Source organism: Poecilia reticulata, linkage group LG22 (genome assembly GCF_000633615.1).
Source record: "Poecilia reticulata strain Guanapo linkage group LG22, Guppy_female_1.0+MT, whole genome shotgun sequence".
Taxonomy (NCBI): Eukaryota; Metazoa; Chordata; class Actinopteri; order Cyprinodontiformes; family Poeciliidae; genus Poecilia; species Poecilia reticulata.
In genome coordinates this window covers 9,222,736-9,240,492 of record NC_024352.1, presented here as the reverse complement: position 1 = coordinate 9,240,492, position 17,757 = coordinate 9,222,736, and the positions used below count along the sequence as shown (strand labels likewise).

General features: G+C 41.8%; 1 protein-coding gene across 8 annotated transcripts in view; it reads right to left on the bottom strand.

Annotated features, from left to right (window-relative positions):
- Positions 1-17,757, bottom strand: part of sash1b (SAM and SH3 domain containing 1b) — a 61,406-nt gene that overhangs the window by 887 nt on the left and 42,762 nt on the right. For 7 of the 8 annotated variants that reach the window (XM_008399054.2, XM_008399055.2, XM_008399056.2 and 4 more), the window contains 17 exons: positions 15,882-16,010; positions 13,908-13,958; positions 13,533-13,582; positions 11,554-11,594; positions 11,346-11,432; positions 11,122-11,234; positions 9,800-9,901; positions 8,879-9,008; positions 7,182-7,552; positions 6,190-6,264; positions 5,770-5,913; positions 5,555-5,687; positions 5,197-5,366; positions 4,319-4,522; positions 3,542-3,692; positions 2,879-3,010; positions 39-640 (listed from right to left, as the gene is read on the bottom strand). In XM_008399054.2, the coding sequence (XP_008397276.1) occupies positions 39-640; positions 2,879-3,010; positions 3,542-3,692; positions 4,319-4,522; positions 5,197-5,366; positions 5,555-5,687; positions 5,770-5,913; positions 6,190-6,264; positions 7,182-7,552; positions 8,879-9,008; positions 9,800-9,901; positions 11,122-11,234; positions 11,346-11,432; positions 11,554-11,594; positions 13,533-13,582; positions 13,908-13,958; positions 15,882-16,010 (2,685 nt within the window). Of the gene's footprint in view, positions 1-38; positions 641-981; positions 1,002-2,878; positions 3,011-3,541; positions 3,693-4,318; positions 4,523-5,196; positions 5,367-5,554; positions 5,688-5,769; positions 5,914-6,189; positions 6,265-7,181; positions 7,553-8,878; positions 9,009-9,799; positions 9,902-11,121; positions 11,235-11,345; positions 11,433-11,553; positions 11,595-13,532; positions 13,583-13,907; positions 13,959-15,881; positions 16,011-17,757 lie in introns of those variants that run through there. The other variant, XM_017302432.1, reaches the window with a different exon arrangement.

Below are 17,757 nucleotides of genomic sequence, written 5' to 3'. Positions count from 1 at the left end.
AATCATTTTTGCTCCTAATTTACTGAATGCGTAGAAACCTTGGCATTTCTTTTCATTTTCAGCCGTCGAGCTTCTGAAGCGGCAGAAACGGAGCGACTTGCAGAGACCTGATCGGTGCGTTCGTGCCTGCAGGTGGTTTCTGTCGGGAAGAAGTCTCTGAATGAATCTGGCCGACTTAACTTCTCTGGAGCTTGGTGAAACTGAATGCTGCTCCCCGTTTTTTCTTCCTGTTTAGGGGCCAATGCCTGACGTTTGACCGGGTTAGACGCTCTGCACGCATCCAGAGGGTCTACGGCGCGCTGTGGGGGCCGGGTGGGCGTTGCGGTGGGCAGATCCCAGTCTTTAGGGTTGGGGGGTTTCCTCTCTTGATCTTTCTGGAGAGCTTTTAGGGAGACGCAGTGCCGCATCTGAACGGCTGCCGGGTTTCTTCTAAGCTCTGTGCAGCTGTGACTTCTAGAGTTCCGGAGGCCAAAGCAGTTCTTCTGGAGTCTGATAGACGGTGGAACGGAGGGGAGCGGAGCTTTGGTTTGGAGAGGAGACAGCGAAGGGGAGATTAGGACAGGATCGGGGGGCGGGATGTGACCGGTCTCAAATCCAGACGGAGACCTGTTGATGGATGCAGCGGATTTTCTGAGCCGTCCTGGAATAACAAGGGAAGTGTGTGTGGATCATGGAGGTGCCACCCGGTTCTTTTACACATTGTACCAACAGTTTCTTGCAACTTTTCCAACCATTTCCCAACATTTTGTCATGTTAAAGCCACAAATTTTACACATTTTACTTCGATTTTGTGCAAACGACCAATGCGGGGTGGGTGGATGAAAAACAAACATTTGTTTGCAAATAAAAATCTGAAAAGCGTGACTTGGATTTGTATTCAGCCACTTTAAATTTGATAACCATAATAATAATGATAATAATAATAATAATAATAAAAAGAGCAAGCATGTCTCCACCTCACTCAGCTTATCAGACTGGAACTTAGTGGCGGCAGCATCATGCTGTGGAGACAAGAAAACTGGTTAAAAATAGGAAGATGGATGGGGCTTTTCCCCCCTCGGAATTCTGACTTTAATCCTCCATGATCAAAAGTCAGAATTCTGAAATAAATGTCATGGTGATTCTACCTTGTAGAGGTACGACATACTGCTGTACAGTAAGACATACTGCTGCATGTCTCACTGTTAGATAGTCAAAAATTCACTTTGTGTTGATCCATCACATACAGTACGTAGAAATACGTGGCCGTAACACAACAAAATGTGAAAAACTTCAAGAAGTGTGAATGTTTTTATGAGACGCAGAAGAACGCCACAGCTGGAACACGGAGAAGCTGCAAAAAGGAAGCGGCCAAGCGGTGAGAGCTGGAATGAATGATGTGTGAAAGAAAAGGCGAGAAGTCCGGTGTGGTGAAGCATGGAGCTGTTTATTCCTCACGCTCAACCACGACAGAAGCCCACTTCAGAACCCGAGCTGCTTCTGGAAGAACCGTCTAACTTTCACTCAAAACGTCACATCAGCTCTGCGTTCTAGTGCATTTTACAAGTTAGTTATACAAAAATGCCACATTTCGACAGGTAGACTATGAAGTAAAATACTTTAATTCCACTGCACCAAGCAGCTTTCAGGCACATGATAAAATATTGTGCAACATGACATTTCACAAAACTAGAAAAATATACACACGAAAAGCAGAATCTCAGCAGAACACGGGTGAGGCCGAGCCGACACGGTGACATTCAGAGCGTTTCATCTTTTTCTTTTACAATAAATACAAGCGTTTATGTTTTAACAGTTAGCAAACTCCAGCAAACAACCACAGTAAGCATGATGTACAGTTCAGAGGTTTACACAGTCGCAGAACAAGAAACTCAAGAGGTTTCAGGCTCTTGATTCTACATCGAAATGACATTTGAATGACTGTACAACTTTAATTAATGTTGCTAATATGAACTGATGGCAGTTTTGTTATTGTGAGATTTTTTCTAATCTGCACAAGTTCAATCTTGCTGCTCTATAAACTCAAATATATTGAAGTGGCATGCTGTGTTATTCAACTTTAGGCAATAAAATGTTTATTTTCTGATAAAAAATGCATTTATTTTGTTACTTTAATCGTTTGTTTTTCTAATATTGTATAAAAATGAAAAATCTTAAACATGTCAAACTATTTTTATCCGATTAATCGTCAGAATAATACTGAAAATAATCGTTTGCTGCAGCCCTACGTCTCGTTTTGAAAATTCGCTCATGTAGTCGTTACATTTGAGTTGGTTAATAATTTCAACCTAAAAAAGGAGCAGTTCAACTACTTAAAGTCTGAAACGACAAGATTCATGTCAGCGACGACTGTATGTAAACTTCTGACCCGCCCCGTAGCTGTAAATAGGCCAAGCACTCACGGTAAGTATGTACTGCAATTACGAGAAAGTTAAGAGAAAGTAAAACAAAACACGAACAAAAGCTCGATTATTAAACACTCTCCTCTCACGGCGGTTCAAACATCTCTATTTGCAGCGAAAGCAGAAAAGAGCTCAGACCGCTGAGCAGAACCTGCAAGCTGCTCCACATTTAGACCGCTTGAGGGTTTTCGAGGTTGACCTTGAACTTCTAGTCTCATGAAAACAGAAATCCGTCATCGAGTGTTTAGTTTAGCTCTGCCTGACAAAGTGGCGCAGCAGCAGAAAACCGGGGGAAGAAGAGCATCGGCGGTAAATGGTGACAAAGTCTTTCGGGAAGAGCGTGAAAGCTGAAGCTGGTGGGTCGGAATGCCGGAGCGTCGAGGAGGAAGAGAAGCCTCCGGAGTGTTTCTAGACTGAGGAAGAGGAGGGCTGAAGGAGAGAGGACAGGGCTCAGAGGCGGGTCAGGCTGTCGTTACCGTTCTCCAGGTTCTCGTTGCTCTCGTAGCAGCCCGAGTCCCGCGGCGAGTCGCCCAGGGCGCCGCGCCGGTCCAGGAGCAGCTTCTCCTGGGACGGCCCGGACTGGGCGCTCCGCTCGGGGTCGCTGCTTCCTGCAGCCACCAGCAGGGGGCGGACAGTCACATTAGTGTCACATTTATATCCGAGCATCTGCTTGTGCGTGTGAATATTTTTATACATACACAATTTCCAAATTCAATTTTCCAAATTCAGTTATTTGCTTCAGTAATTTTTTTCTTAAAGAAACAGAACTTTACTATAATTACCACGTGAAGGAGGAAACTTAAGACATAAAGGAAGCATAGAAAGACATCAAAGACATGAAGGACCGAATCAAGGAAGGATATCAAAGGAAAGAAGGAAAGAAGGAATGATACAGGAGACGTGAAGAAAGGAAGCAAGGAAGGATATTGCAGAATGAACGACAAAATGAAGGAAGGAATGAAGGACATGAAAGAAGGAAGGAAGGATACCAAAGACATTTGGTGAGAGCTGGAAAATAAATCAAGTGTGGGTTGAGTATTTTTTCTACCATTTTGTTTTTCCACATTTATTCCGAGTTGTACATCACTTTTTTTTCTCCCGTCTTTGCAGGAGTCCTGTCTGTGCCGTTTCAGACCTACCTTCATACTCCTGCAGCAGCTCCACGGCGGTGAGCAGCACCGCTCTGTGCTGGGGGTCTGTGATGTTCAGCTCGTCCAGGTCTTCCTCCTCCAGCAGCTGGAACGTGTCCAGATCCTCATATCCGTTAAAAAGGAAGGTGGGGAGATGCTCCTGTGGAGAGGAGAGGTTTTTATAAAGCTTGACAAGCAAGTCATGAAACTACATTAATCCCAAACAGATTTCAAAAAGCTCCAAATACAGTTTGAAAGTTTTCTCATGCATTTGATTGTATTATCTGGATCTATTGTACTCATTTCTGAGCAAGAAGTATTGCAAACATATAGGAAATGAAAGAAGTGGAAAAGTTTTTCTTTACAATTCGAAGGCAGCCGACAGTCTAAACTCAAGATAACGATCGATAAACACACCATCCGTAGGGGCTACCAGATCACATTGGGGTGTGTTTGTATTTAGCTGCATTCATAAAATCCAGTTGAATTGACAGCAACTCTCTTTGGTGAGGAAGTTGTTACTTAAGAATCTTAACGTTATTTCCAGATTCAGTTAGTTGCTTAAAAATTAAGTTAGAAAATTAAGAGCTTCAACTGATTATCAATCTCTAAGAAAGTTCTTTAAGCTCTCAGCTGCATGTTTTTCTTGAGTGTGGTCATGTTCTACTGTGTTTCCCATTTTGAACTGTGGTTACGGTGTGGTTGGTGCTGTGGGTGAGATCCTTGCTTTAGCACCAAAAACTCCTGTATGTTTCTGTTTGTGTGGCTGCTTGTCGTCACGTTTACCTTCAGATTAATGCGCTCCAGCAGCTCCTCCACCGATGTGGGTTTGGGGTGCCGGGCCTTTCTCCTCCTGCGCGTCTTCTTGGGCTTCACCTCCTCGTTCAGAACATCCACGTAGATGAACTTGAAGGTGCCGACTTTCCCGTTGAGCATTCCCATCCAGGTGCCCATCGGGGGCTTACTGATGATGTCGATCACGTCTCCACACTGCAATCAGAGCTTTGGAGTGAGTTTCTTTTGATACATCAGGTGTTCTCTGTGCACTGTGTGATTTAGGGTGTTTTCACACCTTTTAGTCCGGTAGACTTGGTTCGATTCGGGACCAAAATTACAGCATTTGTTACATTTTCAGCTGATGCGGTTCACTTTTGTACGGCACTGTGTCAAACAATCCAAACAAATTGAAAACCTGCTCACGCAGCAATCGCCTCTGGCGGCGCTGCACCAAGAACTGCTGAAGAAAATGTCACAAAAACCCCAGAAGAAGACACTGAACGCAACTTTTAGTAGATGAAACTAAGTGGTTTAAGATTTTAAAGGTTGTAGGATTTCTCTTTCGCTGCTGGTCAAAGACCACGAGGCATTTCTCCCATTAGCACTAGACTCTTGTGTTTGTTTTTGTTGCATTTACCCAGAATACCCTGCGTTATAGTCCACTTTCTGCTTTTGCAGCGGTCTCTCTGTTCTGCTGAACCGCACCAGAGTTCACTTCAACTGAACTGAGACCGTGGTTCTTAAACGGACTTCTTAAACGGACTAGAGTTCAATCTTTAGGTCTGCATCAGAGTTCGATTGTGCCTTCACGCCTCCCCAAACGAACCGGAGTACGATTAAAGTGGACCAAACAGGGCTGGTATGAACGCAACCTTATTGCAGCGCACCTTCAGTTTGAGGGAGTCCGTGTCATAGGGACTCGGGATGAAGTCGGTGTGAACCAACGCGCGTCCACAGAAAGGTCCACGGTAAGGCAGCTCGTCTTCTTCTCCATCCTCCGACTTCACACTTTCTCTGTTGCTGTTGGACGAGTCGGTGGTGCCGACCGTCTGGCCACCTATGAAAATCACAAAAAAAAAAACAAAAAAAAACCATACATCAAGATCACGAGCTTCTATGGGTCAATCAGCAATTTTTCATCTGCTTTGTAACAGATGGGAAAATGCTTGGACAATAAACACAACACATCTGGTCAAACACAAACTAGGCAAATCCTACCTAACAGCAGCAAACCAGCTGACTTACTCATGGAGCTCTGGCCGCTGAGGGAGCTCCTCAGGCTCTCCACTGAGCCTCCTGGCTTCAGTTTGGGTTTCTCCAAAGAGTCGGCGTCGGTCTGAGGCGAGTGAGGGCAGCTGGCTACTCGGTCCGGACTCGACTGTGGCAAAGTAGAGCAAGAATAAAGAGGTTATTACCAGAGTTTTTAATGGGTTTGATGACCAAGCCTCAACACTCTGTACCTGCTCGGAGAGAGAACAATGGTATCTCTTGGATATGTGTTTTCTCATGGTTTCCCTCACTGACTTGACTTTTTTACCCAGAGAAATCCGTGACAGCGAGGGAGACTTGACTTCGTCTCTGAAGTCACTCTCTCCATCTTTTGTCTAATTTAAACAGAAAAAGAAGGAGAATGGTTCAATGCCTTGGAAAAGTTTTCACACATCACTTTGCTGCATTCCAACCACAAACTCCATTATATTACACTGGGATGTTTTAAGCACATTTTCAACCCGGTTTAACCCTAAACAAACTCTATATAAATCCAGTATACTAACAATTATAACACAGAAAATGCTAAGGAAAAGTTCTGACATATTTAGAAGTTAACAGTTGGTTAGCATAGTGTTGAAGTTAGCCCATTTTAAATTTCAGTAACATACAGTGCTGTCAATGTCAGAAGTGACTGTTTGAACGGAGCGACTGGTCAGGTCAAATCCTCCAAAGCTGCAAGCTCTCTGCGAGAAACCACAGAACAAAACATTCAAAAGTTAAGAGTTTGTTAATAGATACTAGGAACAGTGGTCGGGGACTGTTCCTAGTATCTATCTATCAGTGCAGCATTTCAACATACAAGCAGAGACTAATGGATACACAAGACAACTGAGTCCCGTGTCACATAACTGGTCTGGACTGAACCAGGAAGGAAGTCCAAAAATAAATAAATAAATAAACTGATGAATGACCAGACAGAAGCCCAAAAATACAATATTTTTATGACCAGTGAATGATCCTTAAGTCCTACCAAGTGGTGTGAATCTGACACCCCTTGGCCGCGTCACAGAAACACTCTTCGGTCTGGAAGCTGTTACTGAGGGCAGGAAACTAGGTGTGCGCGCATCCTTAAGAAGTCTTATTGTATCTAAAATGAAGGCATTAAAATATCTTAAATTCATGCATCTAAAATCGTTGAGGCTACCACTAACAAGCTGCTAACTTATCTTTGCTAGCTAGTCTCAGTATCTACATCCATCATGGGTAAGTGGAAATTTATCACCACTTGGCTGGACGAAGTTACATTTCTGTGGAGAAATAGGTTTTAACTTTCTTCAATAGTGGTCTTAGAAAGTCTTAAGTTTGAGTTGTTTCATGCAGATACTGATGTCTACAGTTAGCCATGCTAACTGTGCTAATTGAAATATTACGACCCGGTTTTACTTTTGCGCGGTTTTGCATTGCTCACTCTCACACAGTGTGACGTAGCCTCTCTTAATATAAATCAGTACCTTTCATTCATGGCGGGAAGCACTGCTAGCAACATTTAGTTTCTAAAGTTGATACCGGCAAATCAGGACATTACAATTACCGTATATTAGAAATCAATCAGAACATTCTAACCAACATGATGCAGTACTCCAGTACCACCAGTACTCACTCCATGATGGCTAAGCAAGCCCAGAGCCCGATGACGGAGCTCTCCGTCGGTCACCGACCGCGCCATTTTGGGCTCCTCTTCGCCGCACCCCTCCGTTTCCGAGAAGGAGGAGCCCTCGCCGGCCTCCGCCACACCGGCCTCCTGATGAGCGGGGCTCCCGCTGCACCTCCCGCAGCCCTGCGCTGCCTTCTGGCTGCTGCACGTGTCCAGGCTGCTGGAGGACGGGGACGTGGTCAGGCTGTCGGAGTCCAGCTGCTTCTGCAGAGCAGAAGCCAAGGAGTCCAGGGGACAAACCAAGGGTTTCCTCTGCACACCTGGATGCTGGGAGACGCTGCTGTCACCACAGGGTAGACCATCTACGCTCAGGCTCTCTGGGTAAACAAACGTACAACTCGCATGAAAACTGAGTTCTTAGAAGAACAGGAATGTATGTAGAGTTTGCACAATTATAAACGACTACAGTCCGTTTGCTCAACTGCACAGATGCTAAACTACCAAGAAACAATGCTCATCTAATCTGACCAGAGGTTTAAGCAGAGAAGAAACTAAGAGGTCCAGTGGTTACTCAGGAGGAGCTGCAGAGATCCTCAGCTCAGGTGGGGGATGCTCTTAGTTTTCACACCATAAATCTGGATTTCTTTGTCCCCAAGCTTGGTGAGATGAAAGCCATTGTTGAAAGAAAGCTAGGAGAAGTCATGAGAGCAGCATCCTGCTGTGGGGATGCATTTAATCACCGGGGACAAAGAAACTGGACTTGAGAGATGTCGACCCCCATGTTTGAGTGGCAGAAATGTCTGTTTGTGCTGTTATTTTAATAAATGTTTCCAGAGGTCAAATGAAACATGGTGTCAATTTCACACCAAAAATGTTATTTGTGCTGCTGTAATTTTTAACATAAAAAAAACAAAAACAAAAAAAAAAAAAAAACAGTTTCCAGAGGTCACCTCTGCTCTCACATTAACAAAATCAAACAATTTTTTTACTAATTTATTTTGCTAGGTTTGTGCAACTAATGTGTGTATATATATATATATATTTAAATCACAATTTATTGACGCAAAATTGCTTTGATTTTATAAATGTGGTGGGGAGCTGGCTGACCTTTGATGACCTCTGGAAACACGTCCTAATATCTTTAAACAAACTTTTTGCTGCGCAAATGTTTGACACCAATTTCGATTGATTTGAAGAAGGGAAGTGAGGAAGACAAACTTCGCTCAGATGGAAGCTGGTCCAAAAGTGACGCAAACATGGATGATGTTAAATACAAGGAAACACTGGAGACAAAACAGAACCTGAACCTGAACCAGAACCAGAGATTGATGCAGAGGTTCAACGTCCAATCACCCTGAAAACAGCAGGAGCTACACAGACCTGGCTTAGAGCAAACCATATTTAATTATCTAGAAGAATCCCCTACTCAGATTTCAAACCTAAATCCAATTCAGAATCGCTAATAAGAGTTGAAAGTTAGACAGACATTTTTGGGAAACTTTGCACTGAAGAATCAACAACAAAAATCAGACTGAAGCTGAGGCAAACCCAGCAGACCTGCAGCTATACGTGTGGTTTCACACGGAGGATGGAGAGCGAGGGTTAGGTGAACACTTTCACATCACATTTTCACTTGTGAAACAAAAAAGTTAAAGGGTTAGTAATACTTTTATGTGTATGTAAAGAGACAGAGGCTTCAGTACCGTCCGCTGCGAGCCTTTTGGACTCATCTATTCTGATCAGCTTCTTCTTCACTTTCCGAGTGGAGTTGACCAGTTTGTGGAGCCTTTTGAACGTCGGAGATTCCTCCTCGTTGTCAGACTGCTCAACAGGCTACAAAAAAACAAAAAAGAAATAAAGAAATGTTGATATTTCCATCTTAATTTAATTGAACATTGTCTATTTTTACAAACAGTAACACAGCCTGCCTCTGCTTCTCGTTACAGAACATCGTTGCGTATAAATACACTGCAGGAAACCACAGAAGTATTACTGCGCATCAGGCAGATGGCAAACCATTAAGCTACGTGTGAAAGCAAGGCTAAAATCAGGTGTGTGAAAAGGCACGGGTGTGTGCTCGGAAATAACGCCAGCCACCGTCTGAACTGGAAGTCAGCGGCGTGTCTAAGGTCTGACCAGAACGGAGGCAGCGAGTGTGACCCAGAATACTTATCTGGAGACAAAACAACAGCTGGTATTAAAAAGAAACTTCAATATGAGGGGAAATTAGAGAGAAATCAACAAATGAAGTTCATCAGAAGCAAAGAGGATGTTCAGATGAATCTGAAAAATGTGCCCTTATCGGCCCACTGGTGCATAAAAGAGCTGCGGCGTGCATAACAGTGGGCCTGTGCTGAATCAGGCCGCCCGCTGCAGCACAATGGGGGGTTAGCGCTTTGACAGCAATGAATAGGAGTCCAGCCGGAGCCCTGCGGTTGGGAAAGGGCCCTGAGCTGCAGAGCTTTAGAGGGGCCTCGGTTCACCGCCGGGACACAGGCAGAGCCAAAGAGGAGAAGTGCTGTCAATAGCTCAGCGGCCTTGGCAGCAGCAAACCAGAGGCGCCGCCGCTGCACGAGTTAGCAATTCAGAGGTAAACAACGAGCAAGGGGAGCGGAGAGACTCACGGTGCAGCTGAATGAGTCGTTTGGGCCGGGCCCCGAGGGTTCCGGGGACTCGGGGGGGTCGCACCGGCTCGTCTGTCTGCTCTGGGTCTCAAACTCCTTCAGCTGCAAAGAGAGACAGAAGCTTTTCGGTTGGTTCAGTGAGACGAGGGAAGTTTGTCGTAACAAGCAGAAGAATTTTGTTTACAGAAACCTCATAAATCCTTTTATTTGTCATTTCTATTGTTTTGGATGTTTAAAATGTCTTCCATTTTAAACATCCAAAATTGAAAGTTTATTGGAACTTTCAATTCCAATGAAAGTTCCAATAAACTTTCATTGGAATTGAAAGTTTATTGATCTTTGAGAATCTATTATTATGCCGTTACCATTATGTTTACTTCAACATGGTCACAAAACAATATTATCGTTTATCGCAATACCTTCTAGAGCAATTTATCACTCAGTCATACAGGTAAATATGGTTTACAGTTCAACAGTGGAGGATGGAACATATTCCATTCATGTTTTTTAGGTTAAATAAAACATACAGATGCATCTCAATAAATTAGATCTTCAGTACATTAAACATGTGAAACATTTTTTACACACTGACATATTCAAAATATTTATTTTTAATCTCAATTTTGATGATTATTAAACATCATGAAGTGTGAATATAAATGAACTTAAAAATTATTTTTTAAATCCAGACATGCAAAGTTACAGCTACGCTAACACTATTGAGCTAACGGTTGTCAGTCCTACAGCAAAAGATTTGAGCCAAAATGAGTCAGTGCTGGAAAAGCTGGTTGTTTACAGAATACTGTATCGACATTTTTTTTACAGGAAAGTTGTGTGGAAGGAAAAAATGTGGACGTATATGTTTACAAATGACTCAATAACAAAAGTACCCAGAAAATGTGCACTGTTAAAGTAACATGAGCTTCCCCAACACCTCAGCAAGGTGGTAACTGACACTATGTTGCATGGTTGCAGCAATTTATGCAAAAACAACCCAGATATGGAGTAAAAACACTGCTTTTTATTGATGTTATGGAATATTAAACTTATTTGAGAAACAGAATTTGGAGTTTTGCTCAGCCGAATTCATCAACATTTACATAAAGACATGAAATAAACCACCCTGTCTTTATTGAATCTACATAATAAGTTTCAGTTCTGATCATCCTTGATGATGTCATGTATTTATCTCCACCTGTTTGCTCATTTTAACTTTTTTTTTTTTAAAGAAACTTTTTCTAACAGGTCTTTGTTGATTATTAGCTTGTCTCAATTCACTGCAACTTTTCTGTTTTGCGAATATAATATTTATGACTCCATACCCGTGCGAGGGCTTCCTCTATCGAGATCATATTCTCCTTCACCATCATCATCAGCTGAATACGCTCTTCATCGCTCATCGTGATCTCGCTGGCAACGAAGCCAACATCGTCACCTGAAACAAACAAGCGCAGCGTTTAAATCAGCAGGTCAAATAATAAAACACTCAGCTATATTGCTCAATAACTTGTATTAATCACATTATTTTTCTGTTGTTTTTTTTTACCTTTTGAAGTCTGGCGCATCACTCCCTTCTGTGACTTGCGGAAACTCTGCCATAAAGACTTGCTCTTTTTCCTTGCATCCCATTTTCCTAAAGAGAAACATGCAAGGAGCACGCTTTTACAATTTGACATTAAAAATGAAAACATGATTATGGTATCTAAAGGAAGAGTCGGGGAAATACGAGAACGCCAGTAAAAAGTTGTTCTTACCTCCTGATCCGTCGTCCGAGCTGGATTTGTGGACAGGAAACCTGAAGACATTAAATCTACATTTAACTATTGAATTGTTTAGATGTAAAGTCAAACCCCCGACCAGAGCCAGTACCTTCGATCCAAAATTATTCTCTTCATCCTCAATCCCTTTTCACCATTTTTCACCCCCTTATCAAGAAGTCTTGTCTATCTTCTCCACTTACGTCAGATTCACAGAGAACGAGCTCGTGAAAACCCAACAGGAATCACAAAGGCGCACTGTGCCTCATGACAACAGCAGGGCAAATTAAAGCAGTGGAAGTGGACGAAGCAGAGTCTGTGCTGCTCTGTGTTGATGAACAGAGGTCAGCGCTCTGCGGCCATCGCTGGAACAATGGAGGCTTTTTCTCGTCTGGTTGGAGTTTTGTGGCAGCAGCAGCAGCAGTGTGGCCTCTGAATTCCCCACACACTTTCACACTCCCTCTCTGTCTGTCTCTGGGCTCTTTGTTATGCATGACTGTCAGTCCCTCCCTCAGCTGACTCCTGTTGTTTCTGTGCATTTGTCTTCAAACAGATCAGACCTGCTTTGTGGTGAATCAAGCATTCAGGTCAACCATTCTCTTCACAGAATACAGAGAGCAACTACAAGCTACAGCAATAAATAGTTGCCTTATTGTATTACTACTTTATAGAAGCCAAATACAAATTAAGCCCTTCTTATAGCAGCTGTTTGCAAGTTGCACTTGAGGGGCCTGCTGACCATCACCCTAATCTTTAACTCCACATGCAGGTGATCAGCTGGGCGGCTCTGAAACAACATTACTAAAATATTATTTTAGACCTAAATCTGTTGGATTAACTTTACATTCGAGTCTTGTTGACACAGCAACAGCTTCCACATTAAAGAGGATTGATAACAGTGCATTAATGCTTAGCTGTGGTGCGTTTACTGATCAAAACTGGATTGGATTTCTGAGTTTTTGACAGGTCAGATACCAGTGAGTGCTAGTTAGACAAATTTCTAATCCATCATAGTCAAGTTGGTTTTGCATTTGAGATTTTTAATTTATCTAGGCTTTTGTTTTTATAACCTGTGTCCTGCAGTGTGATAAAGGCTGCTGTATTTAGATTATATACTAGCTATACTACAGCATTCCTCATCACTACTCCTAAAAAAAAGAAAGCTATTTTTATGTTCTGCTGTGCATGATTACATTAAAAAAGTGAATTAATTATTATTTTAGCCTCAAATAAATTCAGCAGAAAGTGGAGATTTGCACAGCTTAGACAAAGAGACTAACAGATCTAATTATGCTCCTTTCTTGTTTGGCAGCCAATAGTCAGCTTCCTGAGGTAAATCCCGCCAAGAAATTTAGGAATAAAAATAGATTTTTAACTGCAACGTTGGGATTTTAAGAATAAAATGTGAGAAATAAAAATGTCTTTGATTTGATACTTTTTTCAGGCTTGTGAGGTTATTTGCAACAATATGCTTTTAGCCCACTAGGGGGCAGTATGCGCATCTTCTGAGTGGATGTGAAAGTGGAGTAACAAATCCATTCTTTTGTTTCCTACAGCTGCATCCAGAATTATAAGACTGGTAGTTAGAATGAAATGTCTGAACTTTCAGTCTCTCTTCCTCTCTCAAACAATCCTGATCGATTAATCACGACTCTTTGGCATTAGTCATCACCTATGTCCGTTTTTATAAATCTGATTCAGCTTTCTAAGGTCAAAAAAACGTGAGTAATCCTTATAAACCTTCGGAAGAGACAATGCAGGGAAGGAAGGAAGTGCGGAGGTTACGCAGAAACGCTTCATAAGTGTGACTGCGGGGTCAGCAGGAAGGGGAGGAAACGCACATGGCTTTAGGCCTGACGGAGATAATGCAGGAAGCCTAATCAGGCCGCAGCCTGCAGACGTAGATCCAGACTGCAGATCCTAGATCTGACCCTCCCTTTACCGAGAGAACCGGTCGTTAACGGTTTTGTTTGTACCTCCTCTCAGTCTCCGGAGTCGATGTGCCGCTGCTGAGTCCAAGAGATTCCTAAAAGGATGAGAATCAATCGATGAGACGTTTAAGAGTTTCAAATCTGAATCCCTGAAGATCACAAAACTATTGCTTCACATTGTGTTCTAATGTGAACCAGCAGCCAATAAACGTCTCATGTTTCGCCTCGTGTTTACATCTGTAAGCTACAGTTTCAAGGACAGCTCCTCCGCGTCCCCAGCGAGTCAGATGTTACTTTTTGGGCTTCTCACGTTGCTTTACTCGGCGATCATCATGACCTGGCGACCCCCTATCGAGCGGTCTTGTCCTGCTGACGCACAGAACAGGAAGCGGCAGCGTCCTCCTGGGGCCTGACACTCACCTGGATCTGAGAGCGGAGGTGTGGCGACGCAGCCGCTGAGTCAACCTTCCCCTGAAACGCAGTGGGAGCAGAGGAGTAAATCACAGTGTCATCGTAATGAAACACTTGGCTTGAGGTTCGTCTGGTTTATATGGTCAGTAAACATTTTCAAAGTGTTACTTTAAGGGCTGTTTAATCACGTCTGAGCCCAAACGGGGCAGGACATCAACACCTACAGGGTTTTTTCTCTCTCAACGCTTTAGTTACAGTGGATGTGAAAATAGTACGTTTCTGATAAAATGTCAGATTTTTGTCCTTTTTCCACCTTTAGTGACACAAGCAATAACAGCAAGGCCTGTCACAATGAACAATAAATCAATTTACCGCGATTACATTTAAAATTTATCGTTTTTCTCTTCTCTCTTTCTGCCAAAAACTGGATGACTAAATCTTCAGTCTGGTGCTTTGGTCTCTCAAATGGCTCTTATTTAGTCTCTTATTTTGAAGGACCGTTTTGTTTACAGAGACTACAGTATCCATTTTATTTGTTGTTTCTGTTTACTGTGTTAAATGTTCATTACAATTTAAAGTTTATTGATGTTTCAGGATGAATTCTTGCATTATTTTGCCATTTATATCACTTAAAAATGGTCTCAAAACAACAATATTATCTTATATCACAATAACCTCTGGGACAATTGATCATCCAGCAAACTTTGTTATCGTGACAGGCCTAAATCCGCATACAGAATCACTCAAAAAGAAAATATAAAATACATATAAAAACAGAATAAAGGATACAAATATTGCACATTAAGGGCAACATCACCAAATCAAACCAAAAATAGACCATTACATTTAAATCTTTTAAAGGGGAAAATCTAGAAAAAGAAAAAAAAACCCTCTGCAATAACCAGCTTGCATAAATCTGCACAATCAAATTTTGCATTTAGTCTCATTTAGTTCATTCAACAGCATCAATGGTTCTAGTGAATCTAATCAACCTGTGCCGTTAATAAGATAGTGAAACATGGTGGGGCAGCATCATGCTGTGGGGCTACAAAATCTAAATGATCCAAATCTTACATCCAACAAGCAAACTGCTTAATGGGATGAAAACTAACATTTTGGAATGGCCTACTCAAAGTTCTGAACTAAATCCTTAAGAAAATCTGTGGGGTTACATTGAGATTAATAAAAATATAATTTTAATCTAATAGATTTGGCAGATATACAAAGCTGTGTCATTATGAATCATTTCTACTGATAAGACTGAAGGTGCTTCAAAAAAAAAAGTATTATTTTGTTCATTTACTTAAATTAGGACTATTTTAATATTAATCAAAATGTCAGCAGTTGGCAGTGTAATGGAGTTAGCACAACAGCTAATTTCATTTAATTTCAAATATAAGATGCCGTATAAAATAGGCAAATCAGTAGTTTTCAAACAATGTTTCAAAGAGCTTTTAAAACTGGAGAAGGTGCCACAGATGAGTTAAGAGTATTAGTTAATTAAGTTAACAGTTTAAGATCGCACATCTGATCAAAATATTGCAACTTTTTTTGTATACGCGTCTCTCTGAAAGATTTTGTTTAAAATGTGCAAATTAAATGTCACTTTAAGGATAGGAAATTGATGCAAACTGTTCCATTACGATTTAATCTGACCTAAAAAACAAACTGACAGCAGTGTGAACGTTTTCCAGAACCTCTGTGGAAATTGCTCCACAGAGGAAAATAAATACCCCTCTTTTGTAGTTTGTAGGAGAAAATGGCACCCTGCAAAGACAAAACATGTTATTGAGGCTTCTGCTGTTTACAACGAGCTGCACACCTCCGCTGCAGGCCGTGTATTTATCCCGAGGAAGACATTTAATCTTCTCTGCTACCTGAACAAAGCAGATTTTTTCAGTGACGTCAAACTCTAAAAGAAACAAAAACAAAAAAACAACAAAAAGAAAAAAAAAAGAAAAAAAAAGGTTAAAGATTCCTCACCATCTCCATCTCTTGCACTAGTTTGCGTTTCCGTAGCTCCTCCATCCGTTCGCACACGTCGCTGAGGGAGGTGCCGTAGTACTGCGAGTACTCCTGGGCCAGGTCATCAAGGTTCCCCACAGAGCCATCCTGCCACACACACACACACACAGGTGTCACAAAACAGAGGAACAAAACGAATCCCTCTCAGCAGCAGCCACCGTCGTGATAAGCCATTGTTTGAAACTTTTGCCGCCGTCGGTGGCAACACAGATAAGCGGGAAGCGGGAGAGATAAAGCACCAGGAGGGCAAAAGCTGTGATAAAGCCTGTATCTTCACCAGAACCGTCACGTTCCTGCTCAGATGTGACCCCTGCGGGGGAAGGAGAGGCCCCGACTGACGCAACTCCGACACTCAACATCCTCAAAGCCATCGAGACTCGACCTAAGAGGCCGCGGATCATCCAACCGTGAACCACAAGGAGTCGGTCACATAACTCCGCTCCACGTTCCTTCAACTGTGCAACTCAGAGGTTTTGGAGGGTTTCTTTTTCTGTGCGATAGATAAATTTTTCAGAACATGCTCTTTCCGGTTAATGTGTAAAAAAAAATTAAAATCAGTTTCTAGTTTAAAAAAAAAAAAGTCTCACTGGTTGACACCGATTCCCAGTTTTCTCTGACATCTGATCTGTTTTTTTCACAATTCAGGTCTTCTTCCTATGTCATTGGGTTCCGTCCAACTTTACCATGATTTTATCATGTTATTTTGTGGTACTATTGCGATAATGATAAAAATAGTGATCAAAAAACTACTTACTGTCTTCTTTAACTGCGTGTCTGTGAAAAACGCTGCTCTTCCCAACTTCAGCCATGTTTACAAATGTTACCAATATTTATGTTCTTGTGGAACAAACTGGACAAAATGATGAACATAACATTTCTAATAATGTCACTTTGCTTTCAGGTCATTTAACATCTCCAATGGAAATTGAAATTTTCACAATAAACAATACAATAATGGCTCACACCTAATTGATCCCAATTAAAGAAATGTTAAATGATCAGCATTAAAATCAACCCCTGATACGTGTAGTCGATGTACCGACATCGATGATTTATGTAAAACTAGTAGATTTCTGGTTTTTCCTTCAAAACAATAACATTTTCCTAAGGACTATGACATAAAGAGAAGAAATGCACCGTAGATTATTGATAGAGGTATTGATCATTAATCCGAGGGTTTCTATACATTTTTTAATGCGAAGCAAATTTGCAGAGTTCTCAAATATCTTTAGTAAGTTAATAAATGATACAGCAAATATTGTGACAGGAGCCAGATATAAATATCAAACCTTTCAAGACAAAGACGAAAGAATAAGGAAAGAAGGACAGTATAGAAGAAGAAAATGTGAAGGAGGAAAGAGAAAAAAACCAACACAAGGAAGAAAAGAAGAAAGGCAAGAAGGAAGACCAACAAATGACAGATTGGCATATGGAAGGAAATGATTAAGGAGGCATGAGGAAGAAAGGAAGGAAGCAAGGAGACAAGAAAAAAAGAAAAGGACTGATGGAGAGACGGCAGAAAGAAGAAGGAAACAATTGAGGAAGCAAAAAGATAGAAAGGAGGAAGATTCGAATGAGGACGGGTCATAAGACAAGGAGACAAGGAGGAAAGAAAAGGTTTAATGGAAGGAGGGAGGAGGAAGATAAATGGGGACAAGGAAGTGAAGCAGACAGGAGACAGAAGAAAAGAACGGACTAAAAGTGAAGGATGAAGGAAGGGCATAAATAGGAAGACTGGAAGGATGCAAGGAAAAGAAGAACAAAGAAAAGGAAGAAAGAAAGGATATTTGGAGAAAAAAAAATGGAATCATCAGGAACAAAGGGTGGAAGAAGG